Genomic DNA, 20,296 nt, shown 5'->3' on the forward strand with positions numbered 1-20,296 from the left:
TTATGCAGGTCAGCCCTCATGTCTCCCTTGTGTTTACTCCACAGCGCCTGACTCTCTTATCTCGCGTCCTGGTACACAGGCTACAGCCGAGGCGTCAGCTTGGCCTGCCTTGCAAGGCTACCATAGCTATTTAGGCTATTACAAAGACTCACTGTCTCCGGACTGTTTCCATGATAAGTCCCAGTCTATGTTCAGTGTCCTTCAGAGACCTATAAAGTTCTTAGTATGTGGAAGACTTTTTCTTCTCTTTTTTTTCTTTGGCTAATTTTCCAGTATAACTAATGTCTGGCCAGCTAAATTACTAATTTTGTGCTCTTTTTCGTGATACTTTTGTGAATAATTTCAATATAGCATATAACGGTTTTGGTAATAAAGTTTCTCCATCAGCATCCTGGGGATTTTTATTATAATTTTTGTAATATCATTTTAAATATGTATTTATTTTTTTAAAGGTTTTATTTTTTCCCCTTTTGTTATCTATTTAATGAATGGGGTTGTTTTGTGGTAATGTTTTGCTATTTTTTTTTTCTTTTTTTTTAAATATTTTCTTCCTTATTTCTGGGCCATTTCTTCATAATTTCCTCATCACCTTTTTCCCTACATCACATGTGTCAAACTTCTAACCAAAAACTCCACCAGGTGAGTTCACTGATCACCTCACCTTCAAGAAAAGAGGAGGAACCAATCAGTGAACTCCTGGTGGAGTTTTTGGTTGGAATGAAAACCTGCAGCCTCTTCATACCAGTTTGACACTCCTGCCTGCTGGGTTTGAAAGAAATCCAGTGAATTGGCTCAGGAGCAAACACCAGAGCAGCAGTCGCCAGCCCAGTCCTCATGACCCCCTGTCCTGTCCTGTCCTGTCCTGTCCTGTCCTGTCCTGTCCTGTCCTGTCCTTCAGGTTTTGGTTCCAGCTCTGCTCTTGCACACCTGACCCAGTTAAGGTCCACATACCTTCATGCACACCCTACACAGGTAGATCTGTATTAACCAATCAGCATGCAGCCCTTAAATGGACCAGGTGTGAAAGAGCAGAACTGAAACAGAAGCAGGACAGGACAGGACAGGGGGTCCTGGAGGATTGGGTTGGAGCAGTTTGGTTATTTTTCTGGTTGTAGTTCCTGTCCAGTCCAGCAGGTGGCGACAGAGAGCTGCCGTCTCACTGCAGGGCGCGAGCCTGGCAAATCCAATCTGCCCCATCAAGGCTCCCAGCTTTCATTTCTTCATTACTTTGCCCTGTATGCGGCGTAGCCTCTGAAATTGGCCAAATGGGATATTATCTTTTAAGGATTTGGTATGAAAAGACTTAGCGTGGAGGATCCTATTCCTGTCTGTTTGTTTCCTGAAAATGGACGTATGGAGATCCCCAGTGTCAGTCTTGGTGATGTTCACATCCAAAAAGTTTAGACTGGTTTTACTATAGTCAAGAGAGAGCTTGATGTGTGCATTGGTTCCATTCAGATATTGATGAAATTACCTGAATAATGAAACTAACTAACCCTAACCCTAAAATAATGATGAATAACCCTAACCCTAAAATAATGATGAATAACCCTAACCCTAAAATAATGATGAATAACCCTAACCCTAACCTGTATTAGAGATTCTTTGACTAAGCTAGTTCTCATGCAACTCAAATCACCACCTGCAGCAGCAGCACAGGTGTCATTTATTGAAACGCCAATTACCATAGACATTCGTAACAGGCATTTCCGGTTTTAAAACAATTTCAAAATAAGAGTATAAACACAATTGAGAGCACTTAATACACGAATGTCAACACAAAGGGGCTGAAAGACAGAAGGTCAGTTATGTCAGTGTGTCAGGAGGAGGCTTGTAAAGATTCAGGTTAGCTAAAGCTGATCAGTATTGACAATATAACAGATCATGACAAGAAAAATAAAGGAACTGGTTTGTGCTGATTCTGTTGTTCAACAGTTGTCATTTTTTCAACTAGATGGTGAATCCTAAAACAAATGATAGGACTTGATACAGCTGAGTTTAAATGTCTTCACTGGGATATAACACTGCAGTGCTGCTGTGATGTATCTGATGCAGCGTCCAATCACTAACTGATATCCAATAAGGGTGCGCGCTCGCAAAAAGCTCGCCCCCGCGGTGCTGTGCTCGTACCACGGAGAGCGCTAAGGCTTATGTCGGAGTAAGTATTTTTTTTCCGCCACTTTTATCTGAGATATTTTATTTTGGAAGTGAAATGCAAATGTCAGAACTGTGTAGTTCTATTTTTAAACTGGGTAACAGGACGTCTGTTGGTGTTCTTTATTAACTCGGTGGTGTTAATACATCTGTTATTTCTATCAGTGAATAATTTGATATTTATGAAAGTTTTCATTTTGCATATTGTAGACTTTTGAAAGAAATGTGTGCTCATTATATGCTAAATTTGCTTTTTGAAAAGGCACAATACCTGGACGCACTGATTGCATTTCTCTTTTTCCTCCTTAAACTCAGTAACTACTTTCTTTTAGAAAAGCAGTTGTGTGGTTTTGCCACAAGAGAGTCTCAAGGTCCAAGGTTCAAGGTTCAAGGAGTCTTTTATTATCCCCGTGGGGCAAGTTGCTCTGCAGCCAGCAGTAGAAGGACAAAACAATCAGCCACAAACACAGAATAACGACTCATATGACACAGAAAAAAAAAAAAAAAACAACAATAATTAGAACAGACAATTCTCAATCATTTGTTCAGAAACCCAGTGGCAGCAGGGACAAAAGAGTGTTTTAGTCTGTTCGTCCTGCATCTTGGCAGGATGTACCTGCGGCCTGAGGGGGGCAGCACAAACTCACCAACCAAGGGGTGGCTCTGGTCGGAGAGGAGTGAGCGGGCCTTACTGAGGGTTCTGAGCTTGTATATGTCAGAAAGAGCATTGAGATTAATCCCTGCAATTTTGCTGCACGCTTTCACTACACCCTGCAATCTGTTTTTGTTCTTGAGGGAAAGCAAGCCGAACCAGCAAACAAAAGAAAAGGTCAGCACAGATTCAATGAAACAGGAATAAAACATCCTCATGAAAGTGCTGTCAACATTAAAGCTCCGCAGTTTCCTATAAAAATACATTCGTTGATGTGCCTTTTTACAGACAGCATCCACATGGAAATCAAAACACAGCTTGTCATCAATGTTAGTGCCAAGATATTTGTAATTATGGACCAGCTCGACGGCTTGATCCTCAATGACAAGAGGAGAGGTGACTGACAGATGTTTACGAAAGTCTATCCACATTTCTTTGGTCTTTGACACGTTGATGCACATAAAAGATGAGGAACACCAGTCCGTGAATTCCTTCACCACAGGGCCGTGGTCAGGGTCATCACTGCTCAGCAAGGACACGATTACTGAGTCATCAGCAAATTTCAGGATGTGACGCCCCACATGTTGGCTACGGCACTCGTTCGTGTACAACACAAACAGCAAGGGTGAAAGGACAGTGGAGGAGACAAGAGTGTCTGACAGGACACCATTGACCCTCACACGCTGTGCTCTTTCAGTTAAAAAGTCCATCAGCCAGGCTATAAGACCAGGATCGATGCTGTGGAAGTCACTTAATCTTTCTGCTAAAATGTGTGGCTGTATGCAGTTAAAAGCAGATGAAAAGTCAATAAATAAAAGACGGGCAAAAGTCTGGGCTCCCTCAAGATGAGTCAAGACGAGATTTAAAAGGGTGGCCAAAGCATCTTCGACACCTCTACCTGACCTGTAAGTGAACTGCAGCGGGTCCAGGTTGTCTTGAACACAGGTCAGAAGTCTTTCCTTGACAATTTTCTCAAATGTCTTCATAACAAGGGAAGTCAATGCCACAGGTCTAAAATCATTTAGTGATTTGGGGGGTGCAGATTTGGGAACTGGAACAATAATGGAATCCTTCCAAAGAGAGGGGACCCTGTGAAGCTGGAGGGACATTGAAAAGATAAAAGTCAATATGTCTGCCAGCTGGTCAGCACAGTTCCTGAGAACACGCCCTCCAATGCCATCTGGGCCAGGGCTCTTCCTTTCCTTGACTCCACGGAAAAGTTTACACACCTTGTTCCTGTCAACAAAATTATTCTGTGAAGAGACAGCATTTTTAAAAACTGACAGTTCCTCACTGAAATTACAGTTGTTCAAACGGTTGTAAAATTGTTCAGTTCATTTGAAAGCACCAGATCAGGCCTTCCAAACTATATCTGTCATATGTTTTTCTGTCTTATTCCCAACAACTTGCAGCAGAATTTGCTGAGAAAGGCTCAAAGAGCAAAATCCTCCCAAATGTTGAGGTTTGTCTTTGTGTTAAATCCTCCTCCATTCCAGCGGGGACAGTGCATCCTGACAGCTTGGAGTATGACTGTCAGATCCTGTTCCCCCTGTGTTCAGTATGAAACCAGGCTCACACACCTTTCACACTCACACTGCTCACCTGTTTGCCCACCACAGGAATGGAAAGGAGGCTCACACACACATTACATGGAAGACTTGAACCAGACACAGACACACACCACCGTCCACAGGCATCAGGATATCTGTAGTGCCAAAACATTTTAGCCATTGTGTTTTAATGTCAACATCAATGTTAATTCCTTACTTTGACTCTAAATGAGGAAGTGACAGCAAACAGGGGCCGCACGCCATTTGACTTTCCTGCCGCTCCTCTCCCTTCAGAATCAACAGTTTAAAGGTAAAATAATGATGAGAATTATAATGAGAAGAAGATGATTAAGGGTGTTTACTAATAAAAATAAAAATCTAACACACTATTTTATTATTGCATCAATGGATCTTGCACAGACATTTCCCAAATCCATAGTTTCATATCTGCTGACTTCCATGTGACTCATGGAAAGCTTGTTGTCCTGAATGAGCCGCTGTGTTTGTGTCAAGGTGTCGGCTCGGCTATGGAGCCATTTGGGAGAAGAATGAAGGGGCTCCCTGCCTCTGAAAGCTCTCTGTCTGGGGAACATGACAGCCAGACCAAAGCTAAGAGGTGAGATGAGGATCTCTGACTGTCCATGACTGTTCTCCATCTCAGAGCTCAGCAGGCAAATCAGCACAGCAGCATTATTCACAGGAGAAGCTCTGTGTGTGCTTACATCATATTTTATTTCTATGTTTTAATGTCAAGTTATTATTTTCTTAGTGTGTCACTAAGAAAGTAAAGCAGATCCCTTCAGTGTGTTCATGATGTTTCTATCAGGATCCAGCAGGAGAGACCAGACTCCCCTGGACCTGGACCTGAGCCCAGCTGTGTGTCCATGAAGAGTGACCACTCTATGGGACGTTATATTGGGTTCAAAGATGGCCTCCACTCTGAGGATGATGGGTAATTATTTCAAATTGATGATAAATCAGATGTTTTTCTGTCATCAGATTCATGAGATCCAGAATTAGTTTGATCCTTCAGACTCTGTTGACTGAGTTTCCTCTTTCAAAACATCACATCCAATAACCGTGTGTGTGTGTGTGTGTGTGTGTGTGTGTGTGTGTGTGTGTGTGTGTGTGTGTGTGTGTGTGTGTGTCCTCCACAGAGTCCAGCAGCAGAGCTCAGAGGTTCCCAGTGCTCAGTCTGCCCAGCAGCATCAAACAGACCTGGCCTCCATATTTAAGGTGTGGAAATGTCCAACAACATAGCGACTGAAAAACAGCCATTCTGCTCTGAATGGTCTCCGTGCTGCTCTCTTCACATCTTTCAGGCTGGATTACAGCAACAAGGATTCATTTAATCTGAGATTAGTTCCAGTCAGAGTCAGCGTTGGAAATGAAGGATGTCCCGTTGTCCTGGGGACGATAAAAACAGCAGCGGGGACACAAATCTACAGTGTCTGGGACAGGAGAGAAACTCACCTTCACAAATGAAATGATTGTAAAAGAAGTGAAATGTGTCAGTGTGCCTACTGGTGATGAAGGCAGAGCGTCACTGGGAGGCTGTGTCCACATGGTTTGTGTCAGTCACTCTGTCCACAGGGATTAAAAGCTGGTGTCTCTCACTGCTTCTACAGCGCTCAGCTTTTCTTCCATCGGCTCGCTGCCACTTGGCTTTGTAAAATATCTGATGTGAGCTGAGCTGCCTGCAGAACTCGCTGCTTTAGACAAGAATACGCTCACAAGGCTGAATGCAAAATGCCTCCATGTTGGATCTCCAACACGGGCTGTTTGCAGAAATCAGCCGCTTCACACGGGCAGCTGTGCACCTCCGTCCACGGCCCAGAGGTTCGACTCTGTGATGCAGAGAAGGCAGGAAAAAGTGGCAAAGCAGCAGCACAAGAAGAGGACTGATGCTGAAAGACAGTGTGTGTGTACATTTCCATCGGCGTCCACCAATCAGAGACGGGTTTGCATTTGCACTGCAGTTTGTGATGCATTTATTGATCCAGCAGTCAGAAATACAGAAAAAACAGTCACTCAGCCAGTCAGCAACAGAATATTGAAAAGTGACTGTGGCCAAACACCTTGGGTGATTTCATGTTTTTATTCAGATCTCAGTGCAGTGAACAAGCAGAACGTCCATGTTGGACCAGAGTGAGTCAGTAAAGTGATGACTTACTGAAATAAAGTTATTAAACCATATGTACTGTGTACAATGAAAAAAGATCTTTAATTTTGGACAGTGGTTGTTCAGTGTGGGACAGCTGAAGGCAGAATTCGGGACAGCTTCCGGACACTGAGGGAGAAACATCATTTTGAGCCCTGGGAGTTTAGCAAAGCCCGGTTTAAAAAGAGCAGATCAGATTTCAAAGGAAGCAGAGCTCTGCTGCTCAATTCAAAACTGATCCTGATTCAGTTGGTCCAAGTTTACAGATTTCAACTTTCCTCAGCGGATGACAGTTCAGTGAAGATGCTCACTGGGAAAACAGAGGAACAAGTGATCACATGAAGGTTGAGGACTAAAAGCAGACGGACTCACATGCTGTCAGAAGCCAGGAAGCAGAAAGAGAGAAAGCAGTTTGTCTGTTTCCTCTGACAGGGGAACCAGTTTGCTGTGGCTCGCTAACAAGCAGTGAGCTGCTCATCGTGGCTCCACAGACGTTCAAACTTCTCCTCCTCTTCTGAGAAACAGGTTGGGCTGAAGAAATGCAGCAGGGCGGACAAATCCTGCAAGAGAAAAGAAAACACAATCATTAGAAAAAAGAGACTTTCTGACTGACAGGACAGTCTGTCTCTGTCTTTGAACAACTCCATCATTTTGCTCCAAAATGCAGACATTTTCAAAGTTAAAGCCCCTCAAGTGTAAATTAAAGTTCAAACCAGATCATAGTTAAAGGTCGGTGCAAACCGTGATGTAACTGGGTTTAAAAATGAATCCTCGTTGGTGCAGCCCAGCCTCAGGCTCTTTGACCTGCATTTGATTTTGTGTTTTGTGTCCAAAATTGAATATGGAAGTTTAATTCTTTTATTTTTGTGTTGCAGCTGCTGGAGGAGAACATGGTCACCTTTGTGAAGAACGAGCTGAAAAACCTGCAGAGGTCTCTGAGGCCAGATTACCCAGAATGCTTAGAGAGGCAGAGGGAGGATGAGGAGGAAGAGCAGAGGAGGAGCAGGGAGTTTTTTCTGCAGATCACACTGCACTTCCTGAGGAGGATGAAGCAGGAGGAGCTGGCTGAGCGTCTGTGGAGCAGTAAGGAAAAAAAAAAAAATTTAAATAAAAAAATCTTAGTTTTATTTTTTTTGCTTCATGATTTTTCTCCTTTGGCTGTGCACTCAACGTCCAGCTCTCCTAAACTCTGAATGAATGAATGAAAAAAAAAATTATTTCGGTCAGGTCATTTAAATTTACACTGTTTACAAGGAAAAATTAATAAATAAATAAACAAATAAATACACATTCTGTCAGTATAACTGTAAATAGCCACAACGGAAAGGCATAGGATGAAGCTAGCGCTTATTTTCGCCTACCCTTCTTACCAGATCAGCTTGATCAGATCAAAATTATTCAAAACATTAAACAAAAAATATTATAGCATTTTACACAAAAGATCCCAAATATAACTTCAGAATGGTATCAGAATCATCAAATACTTTTCTCATATTTTTCAAACACCTAATTTTTGAACAAGCGTTTAAATTCCAGGACTGACTGGCACGTCTTCAATTCGTCATCTAGACCATTCCATAAATCCACACCCCTCACAGAAACACATTGATCTTTTATTTTGGTCCTGGATTTTATTTTCTCAATCATATGTTTCCCTCCGAGCTCATATCTACATTCCCTTTTTTTTAAACATGCTCAATATTTTACAAGGTAACAGATTGTTATAAGCCTTATACATTATCAATGCTATTTTGTAGTCCACAAGGTCCATAAATTTGAAAGCCCTTAATTTAATAAATAATCCATTTGATGGTCCTCTGTAGTTTGATTTTGTGATAATCCTTACAGCTCTTTTTTGAAGGATGAAGATAGGTTTAGTATGGGTAGGATATGCATTCCCCCATATTTCTAGGCAATAAGTTATGTAGGGAACAACCACTGAACAATACAGAATATACAAAGCACGCTGGTTCAACAAATCCTTTACCTTGTAAAATATGGCAATTGATTTGGCTAATTTTGATTTAACATGATTGATATGCATTTTCCAATTCAGTTTATGGTCCATAATGACACCTAAGAATTTTATTTCAAACACCCTTTCAATTTCTGTATCCTCTATTCTCAGTTTGACTTCTCTGTCTATTTTACGATTCCCAAATATCATAAATTTAGTTTTACTTGTATTTAACCAAACCATTTTTGACCAATTTCATCTCATTTTCAACAGTAGTTATTATTTCAGTTAATTGTTCCCCAGAACAGGAAAAAAATTTGTATCATCTGAAAAGGATGCAATTCATATATTTTGACACTTTACAAAGTTCATTCAGATACAAAGTAAATAGTTTTGGCCCAAGAACTGACCCTTGTGGGACCCCACATTTTACCTTTAATAACATAGATTTAGTTTTATCACAAGAGACATGTTGCCATCTATCACTTAGATAAGAACATAACCAGGAGTGAGCTACCCCTCTGACGCCATATTTTTACATCTTTTGCAGTAAGCAAAGAAACTGGTCTGTAATTTGACACAAGATCTTTTCCACCATTATACAAGGGAATAACTTTAGCCATTTTCATTTCATTTGGAAAGATTCCAGTTGTAAGTGAAAGATTAAAAATATAGGTCAGAGGTTTAACCACACCTTCTATAGTGTCCTTAATTAAGGCCATATTAAAGCCATTGTTGTCAGTAGAGCATTTATTTTTCAACGCTCTGACAATACTCATAACTTCAGTTTCATGAATGGCTGTAAGAAACATAGTATTTACATTCATTTCTGTCAGGTTACTTACTTCATCCGTATTAATTGGTTGTACAATATCACTTGCCAAGTTCGGTCCTACATTTACAAAGAAACTATTAAATTCGTTTGCAATATCTTCCTTATTGTAAATATGAGTATCTCCCTTTAATATGGATTGGGGAAAATTGGCTTTTCCAGTGTTCTTTCTAATTAAACTGTTGATTACTTTCCAAGTCTCTCTGATGTTATTTCTACTCTCCTCCATTAATTTACTATAATAATTCTCCTTACTTATCCTAATTATCTTTGTCAATTTATTTTTGTATACCTTATATCTTATTTCAGCTTTTTCTGTTCTACTTCTTATAAATTCTCTATATAGTATGTTTTTCTTTTTAATTGCATTCTGTAGGGTTTTGGATATCCATGGCTTATTTTCTTTTTTGTTTCTATCACTGTATGTTCTCAAGGGGCAATTTTTATCATAACATTCTTTAAATTCCGTAAAAATGAATTAGAAGCGCCGGGGCGGCACGGTGGTGCAGTGGTTAGCACTGTCGCCTCACAATAAGAAGGTCCTGGGTTCGATTCCCACCCAAGGTCCTTTCTGTGTGGAGTTTGCATGTTCTCCCCGTGTCTGCGTGGGTTTCCTCCGGGCACTCCGGTTTCCTCCCACCATCCAAAGACATGCAGGTCAGGTGAATTGGACACGCTAAATTGCCCCTAGGTGTGAGTGTGTGTGTGAATGTCAGTGTTTGTCTGTCTGCCCTGCGATGGACTGGCGACCTGTCCAGGGTGTTTCACTGCCTTCGCCCTATGAGCGCTGGGATAGGCTCCAGCACCCCCCCGCGACCCTAGTGAGGATGAGGATGAGGATAAGCGGTTTAGAAGATGAATGAATGAATTATAAGCCTCATTTACATCAGCAACATAAACAGATTCCCAGGTTTGTCTCATTAGATCCATTTTTAGTGACTCCACTGTTTCTGGATTTCTCATTCTAAATTCTAAATGTTGTTTGAGTTTTTTTCCACAGGAATTCCCTTTAAATTATAGTGAAAAGTTGTAAAGATTGGTAAATGATCACTTATGTCTTGGATGAACAGCCCCCTACAGTTGCATCTATAATGTTAGAATAAATATTATCAATTAGAGTTGCACTGGTCCTAGTGATTCTGCTTGGTTTAGTGATCCTTGGGAATAAACCAACACTATACATGGTGTTAATGAAGTCAGTTGTTCCCATTTGACCCTGCGGATTTAATAAATCAATGTTGAAGTCCCCACATACAAATACAATCTTCTTATTGATTATTTTTTCATACAATTCAATCATTTGTATTCCACATACAGGAGCTTTGTAAACACAACTTATGATTATGTTTTTAGCTTTCTCCATCTCAGTTTCTACTGTTATGAATTCAAACTTGTCATCCATCCCTTTAGACATATTTTTCACTTTCTTGCATTGTAGGGTCTCATCAACATATAAGACCACGCCCACACCCCTTTTACTTCTCCCCCTTTTACTTCTCCTATTAACATACATACAACTTCTTTTTCCAGAGTAATCAAATGTTTCATAATTAAAATCTAGGTATGAATTTAGAAGAGTGGTCATGTCATTTCCTCCCGTCGTTTCATCTTGGTCGTCACTCTCATTTTCCATCATTGGTGAAAAAATAACAATAAATCATGAATAAATAAAATATCAAAGGACTGAAAATGAACTCATAAATGTCCAAAGTTCCACTCGTTTGTACCTCCCCGCAGTCCAGCATCTCCAACAAGAAAATAAAGTAGTCAAGGGCAATTTGCACAGCATGTCCATAGGCCACTCCCGTATCAACACTCACTACAGGCCTGCAGCTCCAATCCACTCCAAGTCCCAAGCTCCCTCGGAGGAAAGCTTCAGTCACTGTCGGCCAACCATTACGCGCCCAGTCCAAACAAATCTCTATTGCCCATAAACTCCCCATAGAACATTCATAGTACTCCTGCAATAAAATTTGAACAGTCAACTCTGAGAAACTTTTACATTCTCTTCCTCATTTCTCACAAACTCCCACTTGTTCCCGAAAAATGTCAATTACCAGCCGAGTGAAACAGCCAATCAGATCAAAGCAGCTGTGATGCGTCAGGCTGTTACTTGATGACAGATTATTTCAGCCTCTGAGTTTTCCTCCCGGCCAGCAGGGGGCGGCTCGTCCTCCTCCTGCCTGCCGGTGAAAAGCAGCTTCCTGTTTTCCCGTCTCGTCCCGCCGGCTTCCCCGGGACAGCGGCGGCGCTCCGGCTGAGGCAGTGCTGTGTTGTTTGTTCAACTGGGAACTTTATTCTCCCCAAATCCTGATCGGGACGTGCAGCTCTTCGTTTGTTCCTGCAGTCTGTTGTTTGGCGGCGGCTGCTTTGTGTTGTCGTCCTCTGATAGCTCATGTTTACAAAAGTGTTGTCATGGCAACGCCTTGACCAATCAGGACGGACAGCCGTTTTAGCTCCTCCTCAAAGTTCCTGGAGCAGGGCCTAAATCGGCTTCCAGGAACTCTAACCTGGAACCATGTTCTTGCCATAGAAACGATTGCAGAACTCGTAAAACAGCCTTCAGGTCTCGGCACACCTCGCTACATTCTGACAGTCGAAAAGGACCAATAGGTCCATTTACCAGGAAATATTCACATTTCTCAGATGTAATACAAACATTGTTTTGTTGATGTTTTTGTTTGTTTGTTCATTCAGAAACTGCGGCTGCAGCGTGCCAACATGAACTCAGATCTAAGCTGAAGAAGAAGTGTGAGTGTGTGTTTGAGGGGATTGCTAAAGCAGGAAACCCAACATTTCTGAATCAGATCTACACAGAGCTGTACATCACAGAGGGAGGGAGTGGAGAGCTCAGTGAGGAACATGAGGTCAGATGGATTGAAACAGCATCCAGGAAACCAGACACACCAGAAACACAAATCACATGTGAGGACATCTTTAAACCTTTACCTGGAAGAGATGGACCAATCAGAGCAGTGATGACAAAGGGAGTGGCTGGCATTGGGAAAACAGTCTTAACACAGAAGTTCACTCTGGACTGGGCTGAACACAAAGCCAACCAGCATGTCCACTTCACATTTCCATTCACTTTCAGAGAGCTGAATCTGCTGAGAGGGAAAAAGTTGAGCTTGGTGGAACTTGTTCATCACTTCTTCACTGAGACCAAAGAAGCAGGAATCAGCAGGTTTGAGCAGTTCCAGGTTGTGTTGATCTTTGACGGTCTGGATGAGTGTCGACTTCCTCTGGACTTCAACAACAACCAGATCCTGACTGATGTTACAGAGTCCACCTCAGTGGACGTTCTGCTGACAAACCTCATCAAGGGGAACCTGCTTCCCTCTGCTCGCCTCTGGATAACCACACGACCCGCAGCGGCCAATCAGATCCCTCCTGAGAGTGTTGACATGGTGACAGAGGTGAGAGGCTTCACTGATCCACAGAAGGAGGAATACTTCAGGAAGAGATTCAGAGATGAGAAGAAGGCCAGCAGAATCATCTCCCACATCAAGACGTCCCGAAGCCTCCACATCATGTGCCACATCCCAGTCTTCTGCTGGATCACTGCTACAGTTCTGGAGGACATGTTGAAAACCAGTGAGGGAGGAGACCTGCCCAAGACCCTGACTGAGATGTACATCCACTTCCTGCTGGTTCAGTCCAAAGTGCAGAACATCAAGTATCATGGGAGAGCTGGGACAGATCCACACTGGACTCCAGAGACCAGGAAGATGATCCTATCTCTGGGAAAACTGGCTTTTGAGCAGCTGGAAAAAGGCAACCTGATCTTCTATGAAGCAGACCTGGCAGAGTGTGGCATTGATATCAGAGCAGCCTCAGTGTACTCAGGAGTGTTCACACAGATCTTTAAAGAGGAGCGTGGGCTGTACCAGGACAAGGTTTTCTGCTTCGTCCATCTGAGCCTTCAGGAGTTTCTGGCTGCTCTTTATGTCTTTGTGACCTTCATCAACTCTGGAGTCAATCTGCTGTCAGAAGGACAATCAACCTCCTCCAAGAAATCTGAACTACACCTCCTCCAGAGTGCTGTGGACAAGGCCTTACAGAGTCCAAATGGACACCTGGACTTGTTCCTGCGCTTCCTCCTGGGTCTTTCACTGCCGACCAATCAGACTCTCCTACGAGGCCTGATGACACAGACAGGAAGTAGCTCACAGACCAATCAGGAAACAGTCCAGTTCATCAAGGAGAAGATCCAGGACAGTTCCTCTCCAGAGAGAAGCATCAACCTGTTCCACTGTCTGAATGAGCTGAATGACCGTTCTCTAGTAAACGAGATCCAGTGGTACCTGAGATCAGGACGTCTCTCCAAAGAAAAACTGTCCCCTGCTCAGTGGTCAGCTCTGGTCTTCATCTTACTGTCATCAGAAGAAGATCTGGAGGTGTTTGACCTGAAGAAATACTCTGCTTCAGAGGAGGCTCTTCTGAGGCTGCTGCCAGTGGTCAAAGCCTCCAAGAAATCTGTGTAGGTTCATTTAGAATTGGATATATTCAATACTTTAATTTTGGTGAACTATAGGTGAATTTTATTACATGAGAAAAAAGCTGATATTTTCAGATTTACCTTGTTCTTCACTAATTCCTCCTCAGGCTGAGTGGCTGTAATCTGTCAGAGAGAAGCTGTGCAGCTCTGGCCTCAGTTCTCAGCTCCCAGTCCTCTAGTCTGAGAGAGCTGGACCTGAGTAACAACCAGCTGCAGGATTCAGGAGTGAAGCGTCTCTCTGCTGGACTGGAGAGTCCACACTGCAGACTGGAGGCTCTCAGGTCAGACCCAGTATTTCTTTTTTTCCTCCAAATGTTTTTACACATTTGTCCAAATGGACTTCCTGACTGGAAAAGCATGTAGACTTTCAGCTTTAATTTAAGGGTTTGAGCAAAAATATGGCGCCAACTGTTTTGGAATTACAGCCACTTTTATACACTGTCACCCCATTTTCAGAGGCAAGGCAAGTTTATTTGTATAGCACAGTTCAACACAAGGTAATTCAAAGTGCTTTACAGAGACATTAAAAGCAACGAGACACAATTTAAAATAATAAAAACAGTCAATTAACACATTAAATAAAAATAAAACATTAAAAAGAATCACAGGGTGGATTTTAAAAAAGGAAAAGGCTTTGAAATAAAACAGAAAATGCAAATGAAAGAATAAAAGACATAAAGATGTATTACAGGTGTCATACAGGTGTATTACAGGTGTATTACAGGTGTCATACAGGTGTATTACAGGTGACTTTATTTGTATAGCACCTTTCGTACAAGAATTGAATGATAGTGTTAATAAAATACAGTAACATAAAATAACAACAGGCTTAAAAGAAGTAGAATAATAAAAGGCATCATAAATCCGCAGTGTGTAGTTAAAAAGTACGGGCAGTAGAATACAGCAGGTAAGTATTTAATCTAAGAGTACACTTCAGTAAACAATAGTGTTTTTAGCCCCAGAGGCTAAAAACTGATGGAACAAATTATATATAACATACATAACTATAATTATATGGATTATATTCAATATTTGGAGGAAAATCCTTTGCAAACTGTTGATTTGGCTCCTCCTAAAGTTGTTGCTCTGTCTGATAGGTTTTATTTTGCTTTTTGAGCCTCATGATGGTCTCCTTCACCTGCACCTGCACCTCTTTAGATCGCATGTTGAGGGTTCTGATCAACAGCTACCAAATGAAAACACAAACACTTTGAATGAACTTCAGACCTTTTATTTTCTTAATTTGTCATGGAATAATGAGGGAAAAGTCACATCTGGCCATGAAAATGAGGTGACAGTGAATAAAGTGGCTGTAATTCCTAAAAGGTTAATTCTATATTTTTGTTCAACTCCTTAAATTAAAGCTGAAAGTCTGCACTTCAGTCACGTCTTGATGACTCCATTTCAGATCCTCTGTGGTGTGTACAAGGACAACATTATGAATATTGTGTCTCTGTCCAAATACTTATGGACCTGACTGTATATCAGGACTTCAGAGTCAGCATGCATGGTTATTGTCAAAATTGTTAAGAGCCACTGATTTTCCGAGTGGTTCTTTATTTATAAAAAAAAGTTTATATTCAAATGCTTTCCATTGATTTATGTATCCAAGCCACCTCACAGTACAATGTGTGTCTATATTTTCAGCATGAGGGACGCAGTGAGAATCAAACCAGTGTCCCTGGTATTGTTAGAGCTGCATTCAGCTCAGTGAGCTACAGCAGCATGCAGAGCTCACTGTCAGCTTGCTTTTAGATCAGGCTGTCATGAAGAAAGATTATTATCACTATTAGCAACATGACGGCAGAGTCCCAGGAAAACTGACAACTTTGACATTTTCTTCTGTTCTAATGTCCATCCAGGCTGAGTGTGTGTGATCTGTCAGAGAGAAGCTGTGCAGCTCTGGCCTCAGTTCTCAGCTCCCAGTCCTCTAGTCTGAGAGAGCTGGACCTGAGTACCAACCAGCTGCAGGATTCAGGAGTGAAGCGTCTCTCTGCTGGACTGGAGAGTCCACACTGCAGACTGGAGGCTCTCAGGTCAGGATCAGAGAACTCAAGAGCTTTCAAACTGGACTAAATGAAAACACAAAGCCCATCACACATTTGAATATTTGTCTCAATGAACCCAGCTAATTTCAGATTAGTGAGCTGCTGAAATAATCCAACATGTATGTGTATCAGACTGTGTTGTTGTGTTTGGTGTGTCCATGTGCAGGCTGTCAGGCTGTCTGCTCACACAGGAAGGCTGTGCTTCTCTGGCCTCAGCTCTGAGCTCCAACCCCTCCCATCTGAGAGAGCTGGACCTGAGCTACAATCATCCAGGAGACTCAGGAGTGAAGCTGCTCTCTGCTGGACTGGAGGATCCAACCTGGAGACTGGAGGCTCTCAGGTATGGAGAGACACACACAATGTCTTCTAGAGGCCTGAGGAATATTGTTTCATGTTGAATGGTGGATATGAGTGATGTGGTCTGCTAAATCCTTCATAGGGAAGGTTATTTACTGCCCATGTTTCCATCCTCAAAGAGAATCTGCTGCTCTGACTCTGTTTCTTCCTCCAGGGTGGACCATGGTGGAGAGCAGAGTTTGAAACCAGGCGTGAGGAGGTGTAAGTGTGGATTTAGTTTGACTCCTGAACACAAAGCAGCAAACATTCAGCTGTTTAGATGGTGCAGCTGCAGCTTCTGCTGTTTGTTCTCAGCTGTTTTTAATGTTGAACCAAAAATCATTTAGTTGCTGCTCGAGAACAAACAGCGTCTTTATTCCCTGATCCTCATTTGGCTGTTTCATTTTGATCAGTTGATTTTTATTCATTTGATCACAGCTGACGTCCACAAAGTAAAAATGTCCATGCTTGTATCATCCTGACTGAGTGGTGTCCATCTCTGTGCTGAAATGTCTCACATGTGGAAGTTGTGTGTTTCCAGCGTGGATGTTGTGGGGAAACAGAGGCAGACAACTTCTCTGCTTGACTTGGCCAACTGGCGTGTTGTTTGTTGCAGTGCTAACACGTGTTGCTGCTCAGTAACATGGAGGCATAACACGCACCACACACTGCTTTTACACCGCCACCAGGAGTTAGCCGTTACTATGGCAACACACTTAGCTCTTAAAGTGAGCGAGTAACACAGAAAGGCCCAAAACAGAACTGAACATGTTGAACATCACAACCAATGACAGGAAAATTATCATGAATTATGACCACAGTTCTGTTATGTGTCTGCTACTAAACTGTAATAATAATGATAATAATAACGATAACAAAACAACAATAAGAACAATGCTAGTAATGCTAATGCTAATAATAGTAAGAACAGTAATGACAACAATTATTATCGTTATTATAATTATTATTGTAATTATTTTGCATTTTTCAAACAAAGCTACAAAGTGCCTTATATAGCAAGATATAATAGGACAAAACATAAAACATAACCTACAAAGTGCAGAATTAAAACAACTGAAATTAAATTCATGACAAAACAGGGATAAAAAGACAAAAAATGATTTCCCATAAAAACCTTTGGCTTTCCATATAAACAGCTCTGGCATCATGAACGTGTTCATCGACTGACTTGAACCTGTTAATAAAGCAACAGATAATAAAGACAACAGGTGTGTTAGATAACAACCTGCTGGTGTTTTGTGTCTTGTTCTCTCCATCAGATTCCTGTGAAGTCAAACTGGACACAAACACAGCACACAGACACCTCGTCCTGTCTGAGGACAACAGGAAGGTGACATGGGGGAGAGAGAAGCAGCCATATCCTGATCACCCAGAGAGGTTTGACTGCTGGCAGATCCTGTGTAGAGATGGTCTGACTGGTCGCTGTTACTGGGAGGTCGAGTGGAGAGGAGTGGTTCATATCTCAGTGACTTACAGAGGAATCAGCAGGAGAGGACGTGGTGATGATAGCACGTTTGGAGGAAACAAAAACTCCTGGAGTCTGAACTGCTCTGATAAAAGTTTCTATGTCAGGCACAACAACATCAGAACACCCATCCCTGCCCCCCCCTCCTCTCACAGAGTGGCAGTGTATCTGGACTGGCCTGCTGGCTCTCTGTCCTTCTACAGCGTCTCCTCTGACTCACTGATCCACCTCCACACCTTCACCTCCACATTCACTCAGCCTCTGTACCCAGGGTTTTGGGTTTGGCCTGGTTCCTCAGTGTCTCTGTGTCAGATGGAGTGAGAGTCTCCTCCTGTGTGCAGAAACTCTTCTGACATCACACAGTTAACCTGCCTGGCAACATCCAATCAGCTCACTGCATTTTAAGAACTTTAGCAGCGTCGATGTTCATGACGAGTTGCCGCCACAGAGAGATTCATAACACGCTGCTCGTTCTGTCACGATGGGAGTGTCAATAAAGTTATTCAACACTTTCCTCAAAGATCATTTTTTAAATCACAAATTGGCAAAAATCATCAGATCACTTTGATATTTCACATTTACTCCCTGAAGTTTTTTTCTTCCTGCATTTTATTTGTTGTTCATTGTATATTTATGGATATTTACAGAATTTGTTCAGATGAAAAATGTTTGTAAAATGTGAATTTCATATTATTGATCGAAATTTAATTCAATAAAGGAAAAAAATGTGACACATTCTGTATTAAAACGAATTTCTATTAATAAAATAATGTTTCATTATTTTGTACCTGTGAATCACGACTTCAAAGTCATGAGTCACGACTTCAAACCGTTCCAGGCAGAACCATACCTGTCAACAATTTTGAAAGAAATCCAGTGAATTGGCTCAGGAGCAAACACCAGAGCAGCAATCCCCAGCCCAGTCCTCATGACCCCCTGTCCTGTCCTGTCCTGTCCTGTCCTGTCCTGTCCTGTCCTGTCCTGTCCTGTCCTGTCCTGTCCTGTCCTGTCCTCTCCTGTCCTTCAGGTTTTGGTTCCAGCTCTGCTCTTGCACACCTGACCCAGTTAAGGTCCACATACCTTCATGCACACCCTACACAGGTAGATCTGTATCAACCAATCAGCATGCAGCCCTTAAATGGACCAGGTGTGAAAGAGCAGAGCTGAGACAGAAGCAGGACAGGACAGGGGGTCCTGGGGGACAGGGGGTTCTGGAGGATTGGGCTGGAGCGCAGTTTGGTTATTTTTCTGGTTGTAGTTCCTGTCCAGTCCAGCAGGTGGCGACAGAGAGCTGCTGTCTCACTGCAGGGCGCGAGCCTGGCAAATCCAATCTGCCCCATCAAGGCTCCCAGCTTTCATTTCTTCATTACTTTGCCCTGTATGATATTAATATATCATGCTGATAGTTTTATATACATGTTTATTTTCATATTGTCTTTTGTCAGGTTATGTAATGTGGTTCTGTCTGATACTGTCTCTTACCTTCTGTGTAAACAAAGTCTGATAAATAACAGGGAGCTGAATGATCACTGATCACTAACTGATGGAGAAGGAGTGGAGTTCAATATGTTCACACTCCTCCCCTCTCCTGTTCCAGTCTGTGTGTCCTGAGCGTTTCTTCTGCACTGAGCAGGTCATTGTTCGATGCCATTTCATTTTTTTCTTTTGATTTTTTTTTTTTTAGTTTTATTCTGTGTGATCAGAAAATGCTACAAACTCCTCTGCGTTTATTAAACTTTTAATAATTTAGTTTGTTTCCATGCCAGAGATTTGTGGTTTTGACAGGAACACAGCAAAATGTAATCATGTGTAATGTTTGCATGATGTATTTATTTATTTACACATATGCACCGAATATGTTAATAAAAAACATAAGAACAGAGAAAATATGTTGGAAAACGCCACAAAACACTTAAACATGAGGATCTGAAGCACCACATATAGTCATAACATCATAATTTACAAGAACTACAGTCAAACAAGCACTCGCACGTGCACATACACACGTGCACGCGTAAATGCATATTAATAAACATATAAAATACAGGATTCACAGATGTGAACGAGCTGCTGTGGAAAAACAAATGTATCCACTGAGAGAGCGACTGCAGGCGTGCATCAGGCTCTCCATGTGACTGATCTGAAGGCTCCTCTCAGCTGATTAAGTCGATGAGATGATGAAGTTTTAGTGACTTCCATAACTCAGAACCTCTGAGTGTGATGCTAAACATGACAGCCATTTTTGCAACGTGACATATTGTAATATTAAAGTCTTTAAAAATGTTTGCATTTTTATAGATCGATGAATGATGCACTGACTGGTGTCCACTTTAAATTTTGATGTACTTGTGACAATGACAATAAAGATCTATTATATTCTATATTCCAACGTTTTGGATGAAATCCTCTTTTTCCTGACTTCCCCAGACTGAGACCAGATGTTGGACACCATCTTCACCTCTGGACGTCCAGTGGTTCAGTTCCTCTAGGTAGCATTTCCTGCATAAAGACTGGAAGTCCAAAACGCTGCAGTGTTCCCTTGAAGGCCTGTTGCATGGTGGTCCTGCATGCACAAGGTTTACAATAAAAACTGAAGTGAGGTGCATTTAAACTCTGGTGTTA

At 41.9% G+C, this 20,296-nt stretch overlaps 1 protein-coding gene across 1 annotated transcript; it reads left to right on the forward strand.

Annotated features, from left to right (window-relative positions):
• Positions 1-14,011: 14,011 nt before the first annotated feature.
• On the forward strand, positions 14,012-18,250 carry LOC115375371 (stonustoxin subunit beta-like; the record flags this gene model as incomplete). The annotated part of the gene is made up of 4 exons (XM_030074785.1): positions 14,012-14,085; positions 16,019-16,145; positions 16,335-16,410; positions 17,469-18,250. Coding segments are annotated over 4 exons (804 nt in total), but the record flags the coding sequence as incomplete, so codon positions are not given.
• Positions 18,251-20,296: the final 2,046 nt, after the last annotated feature.

This window comes from Myripristis murdjan, chromosome 17, assembly GCF_902150065.1.
Source record: "Myripristis murdjan chromosome 17, fMyrMur1.1, whole genome shotgun sequence".
NCBI classification, from domain to species: Eukaryota; Metazoa; Chordata; class Actinopteri; order Holocentriformes; family Holocentridae; genus Myripristis; species Myripristis murdjan.